Below are 22,583 nucleotides of genomic sequence, written 5' to 3'. Positions count from 1 at the left end.
TTGCAATTCCACATGGTTAGATTATATAAGATATAAAATATTGGTTCCTATATCTCCTTGTTCCTTAGGATAGTGATTGCTAAAATCATATTAGAATTCATATGGCTATTAATAAAACCATAAGTTTCTTGCTCTGGTTGATTATAATAGATCTTAAAACTGCAACTGGCTTCTTGATATAATAGTGCTTTTGTCGGTCATGATCCAGGAGTGAATGTATCAGGTGCCAGAACTTTGGACCAGTGTGATTTCCACTTAGTGACATCGCTGATGTTCAAGAGATTCAATTTTCTATTTTGCCTTGATTGTTTTCTAATTGAAGTAATGCATCCTGTGGCTCCCTTTTTTTTTTTTTTTATACCCCAGTGATCAGATACCCTGCAAACTAGTGCTCATGAAAACTTCCAAAGATAGATGTTCTTCCAGGACAGTTGGGTCACCTGCAGCAACTAAGATTTTGGCACCGAGTCCTGATACGCTGAAATTACAAATTTCAGAGTAGCAGCCATGTTAGTCTGTATCCGCAAAAAGAAAAGGAGGACTTGTGGCACCTTAGAGACTAACAAATTTATTTGAGCGTAAGCTTTCGTGAGCTACAGCTCACTTCATTGGATGCATTCGGTGGAAAATACAGTGGGGAGATTTATATACACAGAGAACATGAAACAATGGGTGTTACCATACACACTGTAACGAGAGTGATCAGGTAAGGTGAGAACTTCTCCGTTGGTTCAGTAGTTCTCCTTTCAATTAGGGAAGTACCATTAGAGCTATAGGGAAAGAGGCTAAATATCTCATTTCAAGAAACAAAATACCCATTGCCGGGGGGCGGGGAGGAAACCCTTTAGGGTTAAAAAGGTCAGGTAAACTGGTAATGTTCCCAGGAAGTGTGGTATTCTTGACGCAGCTGCAATTTTGCTCCTCCCTAAAGCACTGCAGACTACCATCTTGTAAACTGTAGTCTGAGTTATATGAATAAACCAGCTCTTATTGTGATTACATTATAAGTCATATTGCTTGGTTGCTTAACACAAAAAACTAATTATTTTCTCTTCCGCGTTTAAAATACAAATTCAGAAAAGTCCGTGTGGCACTGTGAAACTTTGAATTCAGAAAAGTCCGTGTGGCACTTTGAAAGTATTTTATTCTTTTGTAAATACTGTATAATGTTACCTCCGGGAATTTTTCTACTTTATTTGAAATGTATCTGTTATACAGTATGTTTCTCGTTTGCTGTTCAGGTGATTTATAGGTAACTTCACTACCCTTTAACTAGTGATGAGCTGCCAAAACCTTAACAACAGGTTCCCTCCACACCCCATGAGGGGGTTGTTTCCCACCCCCGCCCCTCGGGACTCCTGCCCCATCCAACCTCCCCCCCCCCCGCGTTCCTTGATGCGCCCCCCCCCCCAGCCCCATCCACCCCCTTCCCCTGTCCCCTGACTGTCCCCAGAACCGGGCAGGGGGGTCTCGTGGGCCACCGTAGTGGGTGCCCACCCCACTCCTAAGAGCCAGAGGCACCTGCCAGGAGGCAAGGTGGGGAGTCCCAGAGGTGCTTACCTAGGGCAGCTCCCAGGAAGCATCCGGCAGGTCCCTCTGGCTCTCAGGGGTAGGGGAGCGTAGCTGGGGGGAGCAGGGGGAGCAGCCGCTTCCCCACTGATCACATCAAAAGTGGCACCTTAGGCGCCGACTCCCTGGGTGCTCCGGGGCTGGAGCACCCACCAGCAGCTCCCCGCCCTGCGCCCAGCCCCAGCTCACTTCCGCTCCTCCTCCTCTCCTGAACGCACTGCCCCGCTGTGATTCTCCGCCCCCCGGCTTCCCGCGAATCAGCTGTTCGGCGGGAAGGGGGGAGGGCTGAGAAGCAGGCGGCAGCTTCCCGCTCAGGCCGAGGGCGGCGGAGGTGAGCTGGGGCTGGGAGCTGTTCCCCTGCGCCCCCTCCCCCCCCCCCGGGTTATCTGCTGCGGCGCAGGCGGCCCTCCTCGCCCCCCTCCCCCCCCCCCCCCCGCCCCAGCTCATCTCCTCCGCCTCCCTGGGCCTGAGCGGGAAGCCACGGCCTGCTTCTCAGCCTGCCCCAGCTTCCCGCGCGAACAGCTGATTCGTGGGAAGTCTGGGGTTGGGGGCGGAAAAGCAGAGCGGGGCAGCGCGTTCAGGGGAGCAGGCAGAGCAGAGGTGAGCTGGGGCTGGGGCTGGGGCCGGGCCAGGGGTGGGGCGGGGAGGGGAGCTGCTGGTGGGTGCTCTGCACCCACCAAATTTTCCCCTTGGGTGCTCCAGGGCTGGAGCACCCATGGAATCGGCGCCTAAGGCACCACTTTTGGCCGGTTAAATTTAGAAGCCCTTTTAGAACCGGTTGTCCCTCGCAGAACAACCAGTTCTAAAAAGGCTTCTAAATTTAACAACCCGTTCTAGTGAACCAGTGGGAACCGGCTCCAGCTCACCACTGCCTTTAACCAGGAGGAAAAGTTTCAAATGAAGTGTCAATTGTTATTTTAAATTTAATTCATAGGGATGTGCAGTTCAAATAGATACATTATTAATGTGGTGTAAGTGAGAGTAGCATTTAGATGATCTCAAAATCAATTATTAATTTCCTTCACTTTTTTAAAAGAATACTAAAAAGCATTCATATTTTGGCGGATGTTTCTCATACTGGCCTGTCAATGAATCAGAGGCATTTCTAGAGACCTCTTCACAAAGTTACTTGTAAAAATTATTTCTTTAACTTTTTCAATTTTTAAACATTTTCTTAATGAATGGAAAAAAGAAAAGTAGGGGAGGGAAACCAGCTAAACTCAGTAAAATGAATATTTGTGAGCATTAGAATATTAAATTTATCTTCAAATAATTAAATACGCCTTTTTCATTTGGCTTCAAAAGCAGCATTGATTCATTCTTGCTGCGCAGCCAGTAATGAAATACATGCTATTCCACATATGAAGAGAATGGCTCTTCATCTCCTTTTGGTGACCTCAGGCAAAATATGAAGAATGCTTATTGAAAGGACTGCCATTAGCTGTCCCATTTCTGTTGAAGTCAGACAAGCAGTGCTTAGCCACCTCATTTTACTGGAAAGCAGAGTAGCCAACTGTGTAACTATGGAATGCCCAAGAGTCAAACATGATTTGTTGAACGAAAATTGTTTGGTTGGGCAAGGAGATTACATAAATTATGTCAGCCGCCTTCTATACCCTGAGAGATTAGGCTCCGGAATGTCCTGGGCCACCCATGTACCATGATGGTTGGCACAAAATGGAGGGATTGAGAGAGAAGGGTTCTTTTTAATACATCTGAAGGTCACATAGTCCCTTGTTTACAATGTGGATTTAAGATAGAATGTATTAAAGCAGCAATACCTTATCTGCTTTATACAGACCAGGTGTGGGAAAGGGAATGGGGAGCAGGGGGGAATTATTTCTGACTTGCATACTGTATTTTGACAAATGTAAATTATAAACATCATTGAAATATAATAGTCATCAAATATTGTGCCAATATTGACTTTAGCGGTATGTCTACATTGCAACTAGAAACACACCTCCTAACCTGGATAGACAGGTACTAGAGGGGCTCGAACTAGCATGCTAGAAACAGCAATGTGGCTGTTGTGGCTCAGGCTCTCAAGCTCACCTGATCCCACTAGGCTTGAGATTCCAAGCTTCAGACCAAGCCACAACATCCACACTGCTACTTTTAGCATGCTGACTCAAGCCCTACTAGTATGAGTTTGTCTACCCATGCTGGGCGGCTTGTTCCCAGCTGCTGCGGTGACATACTTTAAGGCCTTGTCCACACTTGTGGTAGCATGTAGGGTCTGTGTAGCTACATGCCCCAGCGAAAGACACGCTGCATCCCCACTGCAGCGTATAGCTACATATGGCAGTGAAACACTCTGGCAGTGGGGAGGCAGTGAGGAAAGGCTCTGGCAGTGGGGAGCTGCTGGAGTCTCCTCCTGCTGCCTCTCCCCTGCCAGAGCCTTTCCCCTCAGACAGAAGCTTTCACTGCAGTGGGGAAAGACTCCAGCAGAGGGAAACTACACTGCTAAAAATAGCAGTGTGCACATGGGAGGCATTGCTCGGACATGTAAAGGGCCATATAGGAGACATACACTAGGATTCTGTCGTGTCTGTACTCCACTTGCCTAAGCAGTGCCTCACCATCTCTCTATTTATACTCATGCTAGCTGTATAGCATTCAGTGCCTGTAATCTACATGGCACCCTAAATGTAGACCTACCCGAAGTTAACACTGGCTATTGGAACAAAGTTGCCCACTATGAACAAAGTTCGCCACTAAAGACTTCGCTGGTTTTCAGGCAAATTGAAATTAATTCATATAAAGGTAGTTTTATTTCCCACACAATTACCAGTGTACAATATAGTGTCACCGGATTAATAATTGTTTGCTGACATTGCACTGATGCCACTGAATATACCACGAAAGTGGATTACTGTTAGCAGAACAGACTGAAGTGACGTGGTCTTAACCACTTTAACCACAAGCAGTAAGCATCATAAGCAGGATTACGTTCAGAACTATGCTTAAATGCTAGCACATAATATACAAGTAAAGTTTATCTAAAAGGTCTTTTAGTTGTCTTTTAAAGACACCCTGTTCCTCTTTTCTTTATAAATTCAATTTTAAGTGGCCCTTATTTAAAAAAATGTATATAAATACACCATCAGAATGGACGTGTCGCAGCGTCACCATTGTGATGAATGGTCATTCCAATAATACGTAGTATCTTAGTCCCATATTGAATAAATATTTCATCGGGGCTCCCCTCTAAACTTAATTGTTCAGGGCTTGTGTGTCATTGTGTTATGCTAATAATAACTAAGTTATTTTATATTGGCCATTTCAAAGATAACTTTCCCTCCACAAGCACAGAAACATTTAGCTTTTATATTTCAGAAATCTCTATAATGGTGTCTTTTGTTTTATATACTGTAGCACATTTATAGAACTTAAGTGCTATCACTATTTTTGACCTCTGATGGGGATTGTCACACATGCTGTTAATGTTTCTTTTTCTTTCCTTCCTCTTAGCTGCAGTATTGAAGTATGAGAACAATGTTATGAATATCAGACAGTTCAACTGTTCCCCTCACCCATATTGGCTTCCTAATTTCATGGATGTGTTTACCTGGTCCTTGCCATTTGTTGGAGAGAAAGGTTGGTAACTTGCGGTGCTCGTGGAAGCTAAAACATGAATAGGGATTGAGGGTTAGAGTTACCCAAGCACCCCTACCATTAACAGGTTCAGCAGGCTGGGCTGCGTGGCTGTAAATAGTGTGGAGGTGGATTTAAGAGAGAGGCCTTTTGAGGGTGTCGTGATGAGGCTACATCTGAAGCAACACTTCAGGGAGTGCAGCCTTGACCATTCCCACGTTCTGCATCTCTGAAGATTTTTCCTTTTTTTTCAGAGCACAGTAATAACAGCTGTGCCATGATCAGAATGCTATTGAAATAGGCTTGCATTTCAGTTGGAGATAAAAGTCATGGATTCTCTTCAATGTATTTGCTGAACTCTTTGGGCATTGTGATACTGCCATTTGCTGGTTAGAGAAGACCACACCAGTTGTGTCACTGTTATATATACTTCATCAGCTGGCCTCTAACCTGCTGATGCAGTCATACATTTCTCCCTTGATCAGTAAATTCAGATCATGACACATTGGTACCCACTGTGCTCTTCTCTTTCACTTGGTTTTCTGGGGGCAGGGGAACCCCCTGAAATATATGACATCTCACTAAGCTGTCCCAGCCCTGAAAGGGTCATTAGTTTTGTGCCTTACCATATTACAGAAATGTCATTGTTGGACAATGATACAGGGGTTTTGTGACCACTTTAAGCTGTGGCTGGCAAGTATACAACTGGAGGCGAGACCACTTGGGTCCAAAACATGAAGCTCATATATGATGACAGAGTATTTAAAACCCAGCAGTTCATCTGACTTAAAACTAGAGAGCTATGAAACTTGCTTTGATCCTTGCAATATGATAGAATGCCTAGCTGCAACAGCAGTTACTGCCAGAAAGTTAAAATGAACTCTTACAACCTGCGTGGAGTAGTACAGTTTTATCTTAATAGGCTACTGAAAATGCAGCCCGCTGTGGCTTTACTTACAGTCATGATCAGCTCAGTTTTCAGTTACTCATTTATACTCTAAACAGTGGCTCTTTGAAAGAGTGGTTGAGGTAAAGCCAATAGTGGGATGCCCCAGGCCAGTGTGAACAAGACAGGCAATACTGAGGACAGTCTTCATTGATGCTGTAGGGTGTGCCAGCAAGGCATTTGTTGTCTCCATGCATGTTTCCACTGATAGAGGAAGTTCTGTAGTCCTTGCTGATGTGTCTTTAAAGCTTTTTAAAAGACAGTAAAATGAATTCATTTTGTTAAGCCATAAATGTGGCCAGTCCCATTTTTCAGGCAAATCATGCTTTCTGGGTCACGTGTTCAACTTTTGTTGCATATTCTGCACATGGTTTCCCCATAAAACTCCTACAGACTGTAAGAAACTATTTGAGGCAGGAGTGCAGAATATGTAGTAAAGATCCACACTGAGCATTTGATCACAGGATTTCTCCTTTTTTTCCTGTTTTCTCTCCCCTATTTTCCATGTCCCACTCCATGTTCAAGTCCTCAGTAATACTTCTGGTACTTTGACTGAAAATCCAAAATGGGTATTAGACGAATCTAGCAAAATAAAGCTGTTGAACATATGTTTTTGTGCTCTACATGTTTTTTGTTTGTTTGTTTTTTGTTTTCTTTAGTAGATTATTTTCCCCTATAAGGCCAACCAAGGTAGGAAGCTGTATATATTACACAATGTTAGTTACACCAGTCCTTGTCAATGTGGAAGTGTTAAGTGAAAAAGAAAAATGTCTGATTAATTTATGAACAACAGAATTCTGTTCACCCTTTTAATGTGTCAAACCACTGTGGCTATCACAGAAGAGAATTATTTGTAACTACCTATTTTGAAATTAAATCTCCAACCTTTATAGCTAGTGCAAGTCCAAACATATCTGGTAACTTTTAACGATGCTTAATACATGTAGATGTAGTGGAGTTTTTCATTTGTTTATCTGGTAATGATTTGACATTTTTATGTAATAAGTCTGTCTTTTCTAGAATTCTAAATCCCATCTCCGGGGATGAGTTTTGGCTGTTTTTACACTGTACACTCTCTGGTCAGTCTTTCACTGCCACCGGGTCTGAAACGGGCTAAGAGTGGTTTAGGAACAGCTTGAGGTAGACAGCTTGGAGTGCAAGTTACAAAATAAAGAAATTAAAAATATTGCTCTTTCAGCAATAATGAAATATCTACAGTAAGTCCTGACCTTAAAGATACTGTCAATTTACATTAGCCATAGACAGTTAGGTTTTGTTAAAATAAAATAAATATTACAAAACATTAAAATGAACAGGAACATTTTCATGATCTATTTTATTATTTATTCAGTATGGATATCTGAGTTGTTTATAAAACCTCCAGGTCTGGGAACCCAAAACTACAGCATTTTACCCAGTGCATGAGAAGAAGAGTAAAACAGACCAGTCTAGTTTCATTGTCCAACCTGAGTGAAAAGACAAAACTAAAACTCCATGACCAGGGAAAAGTAAAGCAGGATTTTAAAATTTATTTTGTTTTGTTGTAATCTAGGTTGCTGCTAGTGACTCAGAGAGAGCATGTTTTTTTGTTTTTTTTTTAATATAAGAGTCTTATTGTTTCAGGGTGCCTTTAAATTTGACCAGCTTTTACCAGGAGACCATATCAACAACCCCTTATTAACCACATGGGATCTTTGGACCCAAGTTTATATTACTACTAATATAATATAAGGTGCAAACGGTTTAAAAATTGGATGAGGTGCTATTTGTTTTGCTTACGTTCATTAACACTACTACGCTACAGCCTGCTCTCAGACTGATGAGGAAAACTCACCATTCATGTTTCTCATTTGTTTTTCTTCTCTAGTGACAGAGATGCTGGTAAATGTGCTGAACATCTGTTCAGATGATGAATTAGGGTCAGAGGAAGATGGTTTTGATGGTAAGAGCTTTCTGCCCTCCACTGAGATTGTTTGTTTGTTTGTTTGTTTGTTTGTTTGCTTTGAAATTATTTGTAAGTCTCAGTTACTAACATTAGCGTCCTGGTTTTCTGGATCTCATTTAAGTTCTGTCATGCTGCTGAAAACAACAGTTTGTGCTAGATGTCAATAGATTTGCATAATGCATGGTTTGGAGAGAATTTATTAAACTCTCCCCTTTGCCCACTTCCCACCCAAGCCAAAAGAAAAAAAAATCATTTTACTTGTCCTCGTTTTAAAGAAAGAAAATAATAATTTGACTCCCTTCATGAAAAACAAGTTTTGCTGAATATAAGGGGCCAGGTAGTGCTACTGATTTTTAAGCAGAGCTACCCAATGTTTCCAATGGGGAGTTTTACTGAGAATCAATCGCATATATAGCCCCGAGTGACTTTCTGCTGCTTCTGGAATGCTAGATACTGCGGATTTGGAAGAATGATACCCACGACTGCAGAAAACTCTACTTTGGATCCTTGAAACATTAGAAAACAATTTGAACACAATCCCTGGCTTAGGAAGGTTGTTAATTGCAAACACAGATATAAAAGGGACATGTTGCTGACCCATTCTTTCTGCACAGAAAAGAGAAAAATCTCCATTAGTGCTCCATAGAATTGATACTATATGATGATGAGTGACCTCAGATCCCATTGACTACATTGTAAAAGGCGCTCAGTGCCTTTGGGATTTGGTCCCATGGAAGTAAATTAACTTATTCTATTATCCAGTGTTTCCTGTTAGAACTAGTGCATGGAAAGTGAATGTTCACATTATATTTATAATCCCCTAGAGCAGTCCTTGTCAACTGAGCAAACCTGTACTGTACTTCTTTTTATCTTCAAACTAGTGCTCCATGGTTCCTTGATCTCTTAAAAAAAAACCAAAAACACTTAGGCACTAAAGAGAAAGAGAGGGAAACATTAAAACTTGAGGGAAAGAGAGAAAATCAGAACGCAAAGTATGAAAAATATATCCCAGAACATAAACTGAAAGGAATTTGGTAATAGGATTGTGGAGAAGAGCAAAAAGAGAGGGGGGAGGTGAAAAGTTTATCAATAAATTAGGCTGAGACAAACATTTTATGAATTTAACAGTTCTCAGTTAAAAAGGCATCTTTTAAAAAGCTTCTGATTTTCTTACATGACGAGAATATGCCATTGACTTCTACAATTCACAAACACAAAGGAAGGGGAAAAGAATTAGTTTATTTCCTCTCTTTTCTGAAAGTTGTTTTGCCATTGAAGCCAATAGAAATTCCACTGGTGGAACAGCTACACAGTTGGTACTTTAATAGTTTTCCTTGAGAATCAAGCAGGGAGAGTGCTTCAATGTAAACTGGTAATCCGTGCAGAGAAGAAACACCTGTTTGACTATTTTACTTGATATCTTTCGCTTGTGAAATGTAAGTAATCAGCTATTTTGCAGTTAAAACAGTGTGTGATAATGTATGAAGACCTACAGAAATACCAAATATGAATATAATAGTGGGAGAGCCGTGTTCTTTTAGGTTCCAGTTCAGGAAAGCATATAAGCATATATCTAAGTCCCATTGACTTCAGCACCAACGACAAAACCTTTCAGGGTGGGATTTTCAAAAACACTTAGCATTGGCCTAACTCTGCTTCTGTCAAGTCAATGGTCCAACTGACTTTAATGAGACCAGAGTTAGACCAGCGCTGAGAGCTTTTGAAAATTTCAGCCTAAATGTTTAAAAGTGTCTATGCAAAAGTTACTTCTTAACAGAAAGATACCAAGATGATGGCCACAAGTACAGGGGAGAGATTTCATAGGCCTTGCAGTGCAAGTACTTTTGTGACCTGAAATTCTACCATGCTTATAAAATGAATTCACTGTAGAAGTAAAAATGCTCTATGTTCACTGTTTCTTTGACATTACTTGGTGTTTGAGTGGGAATGTGAGGCATCTGTTTTGCAGAGAGGTATATCCTGCCACCTTTCCCGTTTTAAGCTATTTCACAGCAGCATCAATGTCTAAGCAGGGAAAGCAAGCTGTAAGTCTTTTGGCTTGCTGATGTGTGCGCAAAATTGTTTTCTGCATTCATAGTAAGTTTCCAAATGGGAGCAATTAAATACTTCCCACTTCTATAGGTTTTTAAGTTATTGTCTAAATCTACTAAGGATTTTTCTTTCTTTCTATTGCCATAGTCCCTCTGAGCCCCAGAAATATTAGAATAATTCTGTCCCTATCAAACACTATGTCATACCAATAAATTCACAGGATGAAGGTATAGATGAGACTAAAACACAGATTAGCTAATGTCTGATTGAAATTGTTATCCATTCAAAGTTGTAAAATGCAAACTATGGCTCTGATCCTGCAAGCTACTCCGCTTGGGTACACCCATATGCCTGTGCTTAGCCCCAGTGACAGCGCTGGAGCTTTTCGTAGGTATTGGGAGTTTGCCGGTGTGGAGCGGCTTGCAGGATCAGGGCTTATGTGTGCATTTGTGTGGGGTTTGTTTATTGTTGTTGTTTGTTTATTTATTTATGAATGATTTCACAATGCATTCTGAATGATTTCTACTGTATTGTGACCTGTCTTTAAGTCTGAAATATCTTGAGTTCCATCCCTAGGAAAGGCTGTACCCTTGCCTCGAAGGCAATATGGGGGGTATTTTCCTTTCATTTGTCTCCTTGGTGTTAGCTGATGATTATTTTAGCCCCTTGTGACTATACTTTTGTAGAGTCTTTGCATTCGTTCCCTTAAAATGTGTCTGAATATTCTCTGTTTCTTCCTTCCTTCATTTGCTGTTCAGCCTCCTAAAAGAATTGTGCCTTGGAAAAGAATGCCTAACTCATTAAAATAACACATGCATTTTGATGTACGGAATAGTTTTCTTTAACATGACTACTTCAGAATTCTTTTGCACCATCTGTAGTTTCCAGAGCCTACTACTGCCATATTTCCAGAGCTTCATGCTAATTTTGTTCCTCTCCATTTGATCTCTACAAGCGCTGTCCCTGGTACCCACATAATTGAAGCGAGAGCCACAGAGGCTATGCAGCGTTTTTCTTTGCATTTCCTCGTTGACTTTCATTATCTACATTGAGAGCCAAAATGACAGAAAAGCACTGAGCAGGAGGAAGGAGAATGATCTCTCGTAATATTTGAGCTCTCAGCATCCAATAGTTCTTCTTTCTTACCTTCTACCCCTCCCACATCACCAGCCCCTTCCAAAATTAAAGCACCAAATCCACCCAACTTGACTGCATGCTGTTCTTGTGAATCAGCAACAGTGATCTGGGTCATGCATGTTCAAGTCTGCCATCAGAGGATGTTGATGTGAGATAGCACGCAGTATATTTCATTTGCTTAAAGGAGATATTTATCCAGTCCTGATCCTCATTCACTGTAGGCAGTGTCTGTTAATGGTGTGGGGGGGAGGGTCTAAATAACCTTTTTAATGCCCTTCCAAAGTGCTTGTGTTTCATTGGCTTGTTGCATTGGCTTTTTAATTTTATCTGCTTTAAAGAGACAAAAAAGTTTATAATATAATATAGCAAACTTGGATCATTTTCCCTTGCCATCCTTTTTTTTTTTCTTCTTTCCTGCTTGTCATGGTCGTTGGTATGTAACCTGTTACATCAAAGAATGTCTTCAGTGAATGCTAACTAGTGTGTTGTATGGTTTGCACATCATACATATCACCTAGCAACAGGAGTACTTCTGCCTAACCAGCATACATCCAGAGTACCCTGGATGTATTTTAATTAGCAGCATTTCTGGCCTAACACATTTGATTGAAATAATTAAAAACCTTATGAGCTACTAATTAAAGTGATGCAATAATATAATAGACAACTTGACACAAACGTACTGCTTGCTTTGTGTGCTGCACGCACATGATCTGACACAAAGAGGTTTTTTAATTACCTGGCTTAATTTTCATGTCACAAAGCACCTTCAATGTTGTAGCTCAGGTTTAAAGCCCTGCCACTGAAAAAGCAGCAGTCATAATTTTAAGTGCTGCATTTAGTCATCATTTGGGAGCCGTGGGGCTTGGTGAATAAAGCAGTGTGCTTCAAGACTAAAGTGAGTTATTAAGTGAAATGCATTTTGGTGATCAAACTTCCATTCTACTATGGACAGTAATCTATTAAACATTCCCACTGGACACTGATCAACACAGTGATCATTATTGGGGGGCAGACTCAGAAGTGAGCTGATAAGGAGACTGAATTACCTTTAGCAGAAGCCACCGTCTTATATCACAGCTAAACCTATTGTTGGTAAGACAGTGTGTATTACCACCTGCATATATAGTAGTCTCAGCGTCACAAGTCAATCAGTCCCTTAATTGTAACAAAGGACCATTTTTTTCCATAAAACCAAGCGAGAAAGAAATAGATATTGCATAATATTCTCCTTGGGTGAGTGGGGAAGGAGAATTTTATGTATTTGTTTTCATTTTTGGAAGAATACTCACTGGAGGAATACTGAGATTTTCACACCTCTTCCTGAGAATATTGATGCTATCCCTCCGGGACTATTTAGCAGTGGTGTGTAGAGAGCAGTTCCTAACCTATGTGACAAATGAGTGCTCCAGTGGAAATGATGTGCCTGGACCTGATGGCTGCAACTAAATTGCATTAAAAATGAGCTGTTTTTTATTTAAAATATTTGCATCCATAATATTTGCTTCTATTTGATTACTATAAATTGCTTAGTGCGAAATCCTCCGGTCTGACCAGACTGGGAAATGCATAAATGCAGCATGCATCATTGACTTTGGTGGAGATAGCACAGGCACATCTCCCATGCTGATCAAAGCCGAAGGCTCACAAGGGGGATATCACCTTTGCTTTCACCCTGAAATTTCAGAAACAGGGCAGTTGGTGACTCATATTTTAATACTCCCTGAACTGCTTTTAGCTTTTGGGGTGTGCATGTATTTCTGATATAGACTGGACATATCTCCTCTCAGTACTTGGGGAGAAGAGACATCTCAGCATGATATACATAAGATGGTTTATGTGGCTTTCGCAGAAGTGGCATCTCCAGCCTATTCAACCTGATGAGAATATCAAATCAGCGGATGCATTATAGGAGGATTTAAAAAGTGACTATTGCATGTATGGGTGGCAGGTTCAAAATTTAGGATTAGTTTCTGATTGTCTAGCTGCATTTTAGTTTACTGCACAATTTACTAACATTAAGTTCAGATTAAGCTGAACAGTATTTCTTTTCTTCTCATCATTAAGTTCTGCTTCTTTCGTTTTGGCTGTTCCCTACCTAATTTGTTTCTTTTCTGTTTTTCAGACTTTACATAAATATTGCTTTTCCATTGATGTTGTCAAATGTTCTTTATTATTTTTTTTCATTCTCCAAACTTCACTGATCTGTTTCTTCCCCCTCCCCCTGGAATTTCATAAGAAGATCCTATTTATGCACAGAAGAAAGGTATTAAATTAGTTAGAAGGGCTTACATTTAATTAATTTTTGTATTATTTTCCTAGTGCTAAATACAGTTTTTAAGTTATTGGGATTTTCTATAACATCAAGAGGGACTTAACTGGTTTTTTTTCACTCAGTAACATTATCCATCCATTTAGTCCTGCACTCAGAATATTTTAAGAGACTATACTGATATTTCCTTGCACTGCTTCTAAGTCTGAAGGTATAAATCACATATGCAGGCAAAGTAAAATATCATAGGTGTCAAACAAGCTACCTGTGCAGATTGCTGTTCACAGGAGCAATAGCTACTTACAAAATAATATCCAAAATGTTTGTTTGAATAAAAAAAACCCAGATTTTAACTTTAGCTGTGTTCCTGTCCCCCTTTATGCAAATACTCGAGCAAATTAATTTTCTGGCAGGAATTTCTAAAGAACAAGTAAATTTTAAGTGATATTAGAGAATGTATGTAAAGGATGAAATTCACTTCTGCAGCTGGCTAACTTGCAGTCTATGAACCATTTAATTCCAACTTAAATCCATGCTTAAGTCCAGCTGAAGTAACATACAGATTTTGGTGTGTCCCTTTTTACAGGGGTGAAGTTGGAACTCATAAACCGATGTATTTACACCAGAAACTTGATTCTAAGAGTTGTTTTTCTAATCAGGGAGTAGAAATAGTACCATGTGACCTACGTGTCCAATCAAAATTAACAAAACAATCTTAAGTTACAATCATATACTTAAAACTGCTCTTGAATAAGCTATAGACACAAGAGTTATTCACAGAAGGTATCTGGGAAATAATTTTGAATAGTAAATAAATATTCAAAAACATAAATTACTTGTAGACAATTTGCAAACAGAAAAAGGTACATTTTAAAACTATTTGCTTGCCTTAACATTCATTAGAAGGTGCGATTAAGTCAGAAACTTCTCAGAGTTAATATTTTTAACACTATATTATGTGTGTGCTATCAAAGTGACTTTATTTTACTTTGAGCCTATTATCTGGTATGTTTAAGTACATTTTATACTTATTTTTATATTTACAGATAAGATTATTTCTTGCTGTTTTTTCTAGTTCTGAAAAGTAGTTGTTCTGTAAATTGAATTTTAAACAGTGATTGAAGAAATAAATGTACTTGTAAAATCAAGTAGTGTAGGTTTGTAACCCAAAAGAAAAGGGAAACTCTCAGGTGATTAGAGGTCTAAAGACAAACAGAGAGTAGGTGGAGGCTGTTTCTTAAAGAAAAAAAGGAATAAAAACTGTCTGTCTTGATAATTCAGTTCTAGTTGAATAAAACTGAGATTACATAGTAGTTCAGGTAGAAATAAACCCCTTTAATTCCTGAAGAAGAGAAATTGACTGCTGTTAAATTGTCATTTAAATCTTCCATTTAACTATTTCTAATATTAGGTCATCCTTGTTTCATGGTGATGACTTTTAACCCACACTTCCTTATTGTTTAGAATGATTCATTAACACTTAACAGTACAAAAGGTAATCTTTTATTGGAAAGACAGTTCTAAAACATTCATCTTCATTTTACATTTTAAGATACAGACTTGTGATTTCAGGACAGTTCAAATGGTTACTCTGTTTTATTAAAAATACTCAAAAACAATGAATAACATTTTAATAGATGTCCCAAAACAGTAAAAGGCAACATTTTCATGATTGATGATGGGTCTCAGGAGCTGTACATAAAAGCACACCTGTGCTTGTTCATACAGTTACCATGTATTCAGTTACCACAACTTGAGCATACAAATTGTGGTAACTGAATACATGGATTTGGTTGGGTGCATAACTACTTATTTGCACATGTATTTACTGATGGCTGTGAAATTATATGCACCAATTATGAATGATATTTTGTGTGTGGATCCCATGCCTACATTTTTGAAAATTTGCAGTATTTGGGGTAAAAGGTTAATTTCCACCTACTGCATGACATGTTGCTGTGTCAATCACACTGAGTTTGTCTATGTTACTACATAGTACAGTTCTTGAGGTCATGTAATTTTCTTTAATGAAGGATGAAAGAGTTGGTCTTATTTCTGGTTCTGAAAGCGTTGAGCTATTGTCCATAGGAGCACGGAAAATAAAATAGACTAGCACAAGTATGGGAAAAAATTGTAGACTCTTGTCACAATTTCTAACACATCTAAATAACAGTCCTGCCACCTAGACATCTTGTTAATACTACTGAACACCACCTTATAAAACTTTCTGTGTTTTCAGTGGTGCTTTTAGTCCATCCTGAGTTTAGCTGCAACTGAGAAATTGGCAGTAGCTTATTAAACAAGATAGGTAACTGAGCTGGGTTGTATAACAACTGCATTGCCATCAACTGAAATGTGTGGAAAACTCACAAATTGGGAGAATTATCTCCCTGCAGGCTCTGTAAAGAGCTCAGCAAATCTTCTGTGTAGTTTTATCAAAATTCTCCAGTTTTCCATAGGATACTTATAACGACACAGAGGAGAGTGTGAAATCCTGGCCTTAATGGGAGTTTTCTCACTGGCTTCAGTGATGCCAGGATTTCACCCTGAATGCTTTTAGCTGTAGTCACTGTATATGCTCAAACTGTAGAGAAACAAGATACATGTTAGAGGCTAGGGGTGCATTGCGTTTTGCTGGGTTTCCATCTATCACACCCATCGCCACGGTATCTGAGTACTTTACTCATTTACAAAAGTGACTGCAAGAAGTTCTCTGTATATGTTTGCCTTTTCCCACCTAATTGCATTATTTCCTCCCCTCACCACCACTGTTCTGGCATCTGTGAAGGAAATAGGTGGGTGGTTAAAGTATTGATAGGTATTTCATTAATTTAATGTGAATTGTAAATAGGAATTTTCATTTAATTTTCCTCTTGAATTCTGGGACTTGAAAGAACAGCATTTAATTTTATGGAGTATTTTTCTTTTTGCATTTGGAGCTTGGACAGCTGAGACTTCAGTTCAAATAGAAGTTGTCTGTTTGTTTCTCGGACATTCAGCAAGTTCAATTTTTCTTTCACTCAGAGCTCTGTAGGAGTGAACTCCTAAGATGATGATGATCATTTGAAGAGCTCGTACTTTTTTATAATGTGGGACTTTTATAAACTGGAGGTAATTTTTTTAAGATACCGTAATTTTGTTTGCCTGACTCAAGTGGTTATTTTCCTTGGAAGTGCATACGGTATTTGTCCTTTGTGGTAATGCTGAATTGTAACTAATTCAGCGTGCAAGACTTCCATAAATGTCACTAATTAATTTAGCGTTAAGGTTGACTGCATTGGCTCATGTCGTTCCAGAATGTCAAATGCATCTGTGCATAAGCCTCTCAAAATCTGGAAATATAGAGCTAAGATAATGTCCCATTGGACCACACAGCTACTGCCACGCAACCTTAACTCTGCCCTCTGCAATCAGCAATACTGATTAGGAACACTGAGACAAAACCTGCCATTTTCTGTGTTGTGCTGTGTTATTGTGTTGTGTCCAACAACATTATTCCTCTCCATGCTTTCCTACTGACGCTTGCTGTGTTAGCTGTAGCTGGATTGATCCAGAGATAAGTTGCAGCAGGTTGCCAGAGTTCTGAGAAAAAGTGCAGCTGAGGATCCATTTTTCTGGGTGGTGATATGCAGGAAGCCAAAGTAGATGATCGCAATGGCCCCTCTTGGGTCTAAAATCTAACAATGACTAAAAGAGTCATAAAAATATCTGACGTTTTAAGGCTATTAGAGTGGCTGCCACAGTCACCTCCAGAAACTGATGTTCCGCTAGGTATGTCAAGACGACATGGGACTACGAGTGTTTCACCCCACTTCTGCGCTCTCTTACGTATTGTCAGTGCTCAGCAGAACCCTACTTTTACAATGATATTCACACAGTGCCATGCACCCTATCTTCCCTCTGCTGCGCAATTGGCCTGAGGAGTTCTAGCTGTCTGGTAGTACACATGACACTGTGCCAAAGGCTCAGTCAGGGCTATCCAAAGATGATGTCCCAAAGGCAATCCCTGAGACAAAGATGAACAAGTGCTAGCATCAGGCAAGTCTTTGGTGGTTTGTTTGGATCAGGCAAAGTGGTTGAAAATAGGTTGAAAATAGGTTGATCTTTATCCTCGTCAAGACAAGGTCTGAGAGTTTTCCCCCACATTATGCCTGTGTATATTTTACACTGTCCTCCAAATATTTGGGAAGGGTACAGTTATATGATCTTCCCTAGGGACTCATTGGGGCATTGCTGAAAGGGGGCAGAATGCGGTGTGGGTGTGGTGATGTAGGAAACATTGCCTTAATCCTGTATTTCCCCATTTTGGAGGTTTAAGTTTGTTTTACGTTAACTACTTCATGAGGTCATCAGAGTTTTAATGTAGGTGCACTCAGCTTCTGGAACAGTACGTGGCATTGGCGGTCAACCTCTGTTTTAATGATGTTTTGGGACAGTGAATTTCCCTTGTCTTTTGAGGAAGTAGTGGTGGTGAGGGGGACGTAACTGAGTGGCATCTGTATGAGGGGGACATAAGGGAGAAGCTCTTCCTGGGAACACCTCACCACCACTCAGCTATTAGTTCTGTCCTCCTGGCTCTGCCATGCCCCTACTGGAGCTGGAGGGGTCATGGGTGGGGGAGGGAAAGTGGTAACCAAAGGGCTATAGAGCACGTTGGCCAGGTGGAGATGCCAGGGAAGACAGGATGGTAGCCCCACACTTCTTAATCTACTTCATGGGCTACTGTAGGGGGACAGGAATTTACACAACCCACTGCAACATAGTTGTGAATTGCCCCGTTCATCTCAATGCATGCTCTCTTCCCCCATCTTCAAAAATCTACACAAGCCTCTGGTGTGAAATATTAATTTTAAGACCAGCTCCCTAAGCATGTGGATTTCAGAGCAATTAGAATATTAATATCAGATCTTTTGAGTGCAGTTGTAGTTGAGGAACTCCTTAACCAAACGACACCAAATTTGAATCATATAGCATACCTGTCCCCTTGTTGTGATATTACCTATGTTCAAGATAATCTCACCGTGTGTGTGGATTTTAAAGTACTTTGAAAACCAAAAGAAGTTCATTCTTTGGAGGCTTTGTCTTGGGAACCTTTTGATCAAATAACCCCAAATTTGTATCGCAAGCTCTCTTCCAGCCTTGATTGTGGCATGTCAATTTTAAGGCAAAATACCTCTGCATGTAGATTTTAGAGCACTTTGAAAATTATGAAGAGCTCGTGGGAGGGGGGAGTGAAGAGGAGGCAAATGGCTGCATTTCTGGAACCCGTACATCAAGTGACTCTCAATTTGCACTACAATAGCTACATTAATTCCTGTTGCTACATACGAGTTTTCAAGACAATCTCTCTATGTATGGGGATTTTAGAGTAATTTAAATATTAAAATCAGCTACTTGGTGGAAGGGGCAGTTTCTCAGGAACCACTTGATTAAATGACCCCAAAGATGCATCACTAACACCTGGTGGCGGTACCATAATTATCAAAGCAACATTGGTATGTATGTGGATTTCAAAGCACTTTAAAATATTGACTCGTAAAGAGAAAGCGCTGTAGTCATAAATATAAAGGAAAGGGTAACAACCTTCCTGTATACAGTACTATAAAATCCCTCCTGGCCAGAGGCACAAAATCCTTTTACCTGTAAAGGCTTAAGAAGCTCAGGTAACCTGGTTGGCACCTGACCAAAAGGACCAATAAGGGGACAAGATACTTTCAAATCTGGAGGGGGCGGGGGAAGGTTTTGGTCTGTCTGTTCTGAGTGCTTGCCAGACAGAAATCAAGGAAGCAAGCAATCCAACTCCATTAGAATTGTAAGTAAAGGAAGGAAATGCGTTAGTTTATCTTTTGTTTTAGCTTGTGAATTTTCCCTATGCTAGAAGGAGGTTTATCCCTGGTTTTTGTTCTTTTAAGTTTGGCCTAGAGGGAAATCCTCTGTTTTAAATCTGATTGTCCTGTAAAATTACCTTCCATCCTGATTTTACAGAGGTGTTTCTTTTACTTTTTTTTTCTTTATAATAAAGTTCTGTTTTTTAAAAATCTGATTGGGTTTTTAGTGTCCTACAAACCCAAGGGTCTGGTTTGTGCTCACCTGGTTTATTTTTCAAGCCTCCCCAGGAAAGGGGGTGTAGGCTTGGGGGGATATTTTGTGAAAATAGGTACTCCAAGTGGTCCTTTCACTGATTCTTTGTCTAAATCACTTGGTGGTGGCAGCATACCTCAGTCCAAGGACAAATAGAGATTTGTGAGTTGGGAAAGTTTTAAACTAAGCTGGTAGACATAAGCTTTGGGGTCTTTCATGCAGGTCCCCATATCTGTACCCTAGAGTTCGAAGTGGGGAGGGAACCCTGACAGCTGTTCTTGGGGCAAAACGTCCAAAGAAGCTCTTTAACAGATCATAACCCAAAGCAAAAGACAGGCAAAAAGTAGTAATGTGCCCAGCAGACATTCTCAGAACTCTGCTCAGAACTCAAATACATATTCTTTGAGTACTGCTTGGGGTCTGCGACTACAGCACGTTGCCTTCAGCCACCAAGTGACTCTGACATGAGGGCCCCTCTACACACATTTGTCCACCTTGGAGCAGCAGTCCTGCAGAGCGTTCACAAATCATTCGGTGTAGCACATCGCCCAGGCTCGTGTCAGTTTCTAGAACTATCTTTAACCCCTATTCACTTTTAAAAGATGGCTTCCTTGGTGTGACACTGGATGCTAGCGGAGGTCAGAGCTAATAGGACGGCATCAGGTGGTGTGGACCAGTGTCGTACTTCGAACCACAGGTGTGAGGAGCGCAAAAAAAAAAAAGAAAAGAAAAGCTGCAGCAGCAGCAGCAAATGGGAAATTATACTGTCTTTTTTTTTTTTTTTTTTTTTTTTAGGGGCACTGTATCTCAGAGTCCCCTTGCTCAAATTACCCCTAACTTGTACTACTAACCCTAACCTGGCCCCAATGAGGAACAGCTGTTTTCCAGGCAATCTCAGTATGTACATGGATGTGAGAGCACTTAGAGAAATCTGCTGTTAAACGGCAAACTCATTTCAACCTTAGCTGTAGTAGTGGTGTTGCCAGCACACTTACATGAGACCTGAACGCGTCTGCACACTCAGACCTTCCTTCCTGCACCTTGTGTGGTGTCGTGGCTTGGTGACCTTCTCCTTCCCCTCCAACATGCCTTCAGGTGTAAGCAGCTGGTCTGCTCCCCTCAGTAACTACTTCAGAATGTGGGTGCAACTTTGGAGGGGTGGGGAAGGAGAAGGGCAATGAATGCAGACAGGCTTCCCTTCCCCCATTCTTCATCAGTAGGCCGCAAAAGGCTCAACCTGTATCCCTCTTGTCTTGTCTGTTCGTAAAGTGCGCTTATAGAGGAAATCATCCGTTCCATCTCAGCTTGCAGTGGACTGTTTGTGTAGACAAGCCCTTAGTGTAATATGCTGTAATATGTAACAATGGAATGAGACTGCTCCGTCTTAGTACTTCCTGGTATTGTGAGAGCATATAGGTTTTGGCAACAGGATTTGGAGTACCAAAAAATATTCTGTAGCAGCATATTAGATGATCTAGCAAGGAAGGAAAGAGAATAGAGAGTGAATGAGTTATAGATGGCCAAAAGCAAAGGAAAGGACTTTATCCCAGGGACAGATGCTACAAATTGAAATATGTGCTATATGCCTAATATTGTATGATATATTTTGCTATGTCTAATGAAGCTAAGCCATAATTACGAATTGTCTATTATTTTCATTTGAAGTGGCAAGATTAAGAATTACATTTCAGGTGTGTCATATTTGTTAACTGTTTCTAAATAAAACCTTGAAGATAATTCAGGGTGCAGATACTGTTGTTAATTCAATGCTGTTTTTAGCACCTTGATTGACTCGTTTTTCAGCACCTTGTTTTTACCATGATTTGGTGAGGTTCCCAACTTCTGAAGCACAAAATTAATTTATAGGGGTGAGAACCTAGCTGCTTTCATAGGTAGCAGGAAAATAATCACATGCATTTCTCCGGGGACTTATAATATGATGGCTGGAATGTCCAAAAGTGATGGAAATGTTTTCAATGGTAAATTACCAAAATCAAGATTTTAAACTTCCCTTACAGAGATGGCTCTTCAGTTGGGCAAACTGTGGTAAGATAGAACCAATTACTATCAGTATACAGTGACGTGTCAGATTTGTAAAAGACTTGTGTTCAAAATACAAAGTGGTGATATAGTGCTTATAAGTTACTTCCATTTATTTTAATGTTTGGTTTTTTTTTTACATAGGAGCAACAGCTGCAGCTCGAAAGGAGGTTATTAGGAACAAGATCCGAGCAATAGGAAAGATGGCCAGAGTGTTCTCTGTCCTAAGGTAGAACTTCTTTGTTTAAATTGCCAGAACATTGTATCGTTGCTCAAATGGTAACTTTTTGATGCTACAGCATGCCAATCAAACAAGATGCATCGAGCCCTTTGGCAAAGTGCTACACAGCGTTATCTGTGAACAGTCAATTGCTAATATTCTAAAATACTAAGTCCCTTCCGCAGCGCTTCTGGTAAACTTCCTTTTAAAAAGAAAAAAGTTGCTTTAAAAGGAAAATCCTCAACATCCAGAGTTTTCTAGTAAGAACCTTTCTCTGCAAGTGCACAGTTCACTCTGTTAGCCGCTCGGCTATGAGAGTTCAATGCGGAGAGAGCATGCGAAGCATAACCCGTGTCTCATTAAAGAGGAAGCCCGCTGACACACTTTGTCACCCATTTCAGTCGCTGCTACTGTGAATATGATTAAGGATGAAAGCATCAGGTTCATTTAACTAAAACTCCAGGAAATGAACACAAACAATAGCAACTTGTTACCCTTGATCTCCACTGCTCCAATAACACATGAGCAGGGGGAACTAATTGCTGCCTAATGTTTAGAACTTTCTAGCAGACGTTTCTAAGTAGAATAGAAAACATATTGTACAGAAAAAAGAACAGGAGGACTTGTGGCACTTTAGAGACTAACACATTTATTTGAGCATAAGCTTTCGTGGTGCCACAAGTCCTCCTGTTCTTTTTGCGGATACAGACTAACATGGCTGCTA

General features: G+C 40.4%; 1 protein-coding gene across 2 annotated transcripts in view; it reads left to right on the top strand.

Moving 5' to 3' along the window:
- Positions 1-22,583, top strand: part of PPP3CA (protein phosphatase 3 catalytic subunit alpha) — a 325,188-nt gene that overhangs the window by 288,358 nt on the left and 14,247 nt on the right. For both annotated transcript variants that reach the window (XM_027825437.3, XM_027825438.3), the window contains exons 9-11: positions 5,044-5,169; positions 7,980-8,054; positions 21,784-21,868. In XM_027825437.3, the coding sequence (XP_027681238.1) occupies positions 5,044-5,169; positions 7,980-8,054; positions 21,784-21,868 (286 nt within the window). The remainder of the gene's footprint in view (positions 1-5,043; positions 5,170-7,979; positions 8,055-21,783; positions 21,869-22,583) is intronic.

The sequence above is a fragment of the Chelonia mydas genome, chromosome 4, assembly GCF_015237465.2.
Source record: "Chelonia mydas isolate rCheMyd1 chromosome 4, rCheMyd1.pri.v2, whole genome shotgun sequence".
NCBI lineage: Eukaryota > Metazoa > Chordata > Testudines > Cheloniidae > Chelonia > Chelonia mydas.
Note: the sequence above shows the minus strand (reverse complement) of the source record. Positions and strands in the feature narration are given on the sequence as shown.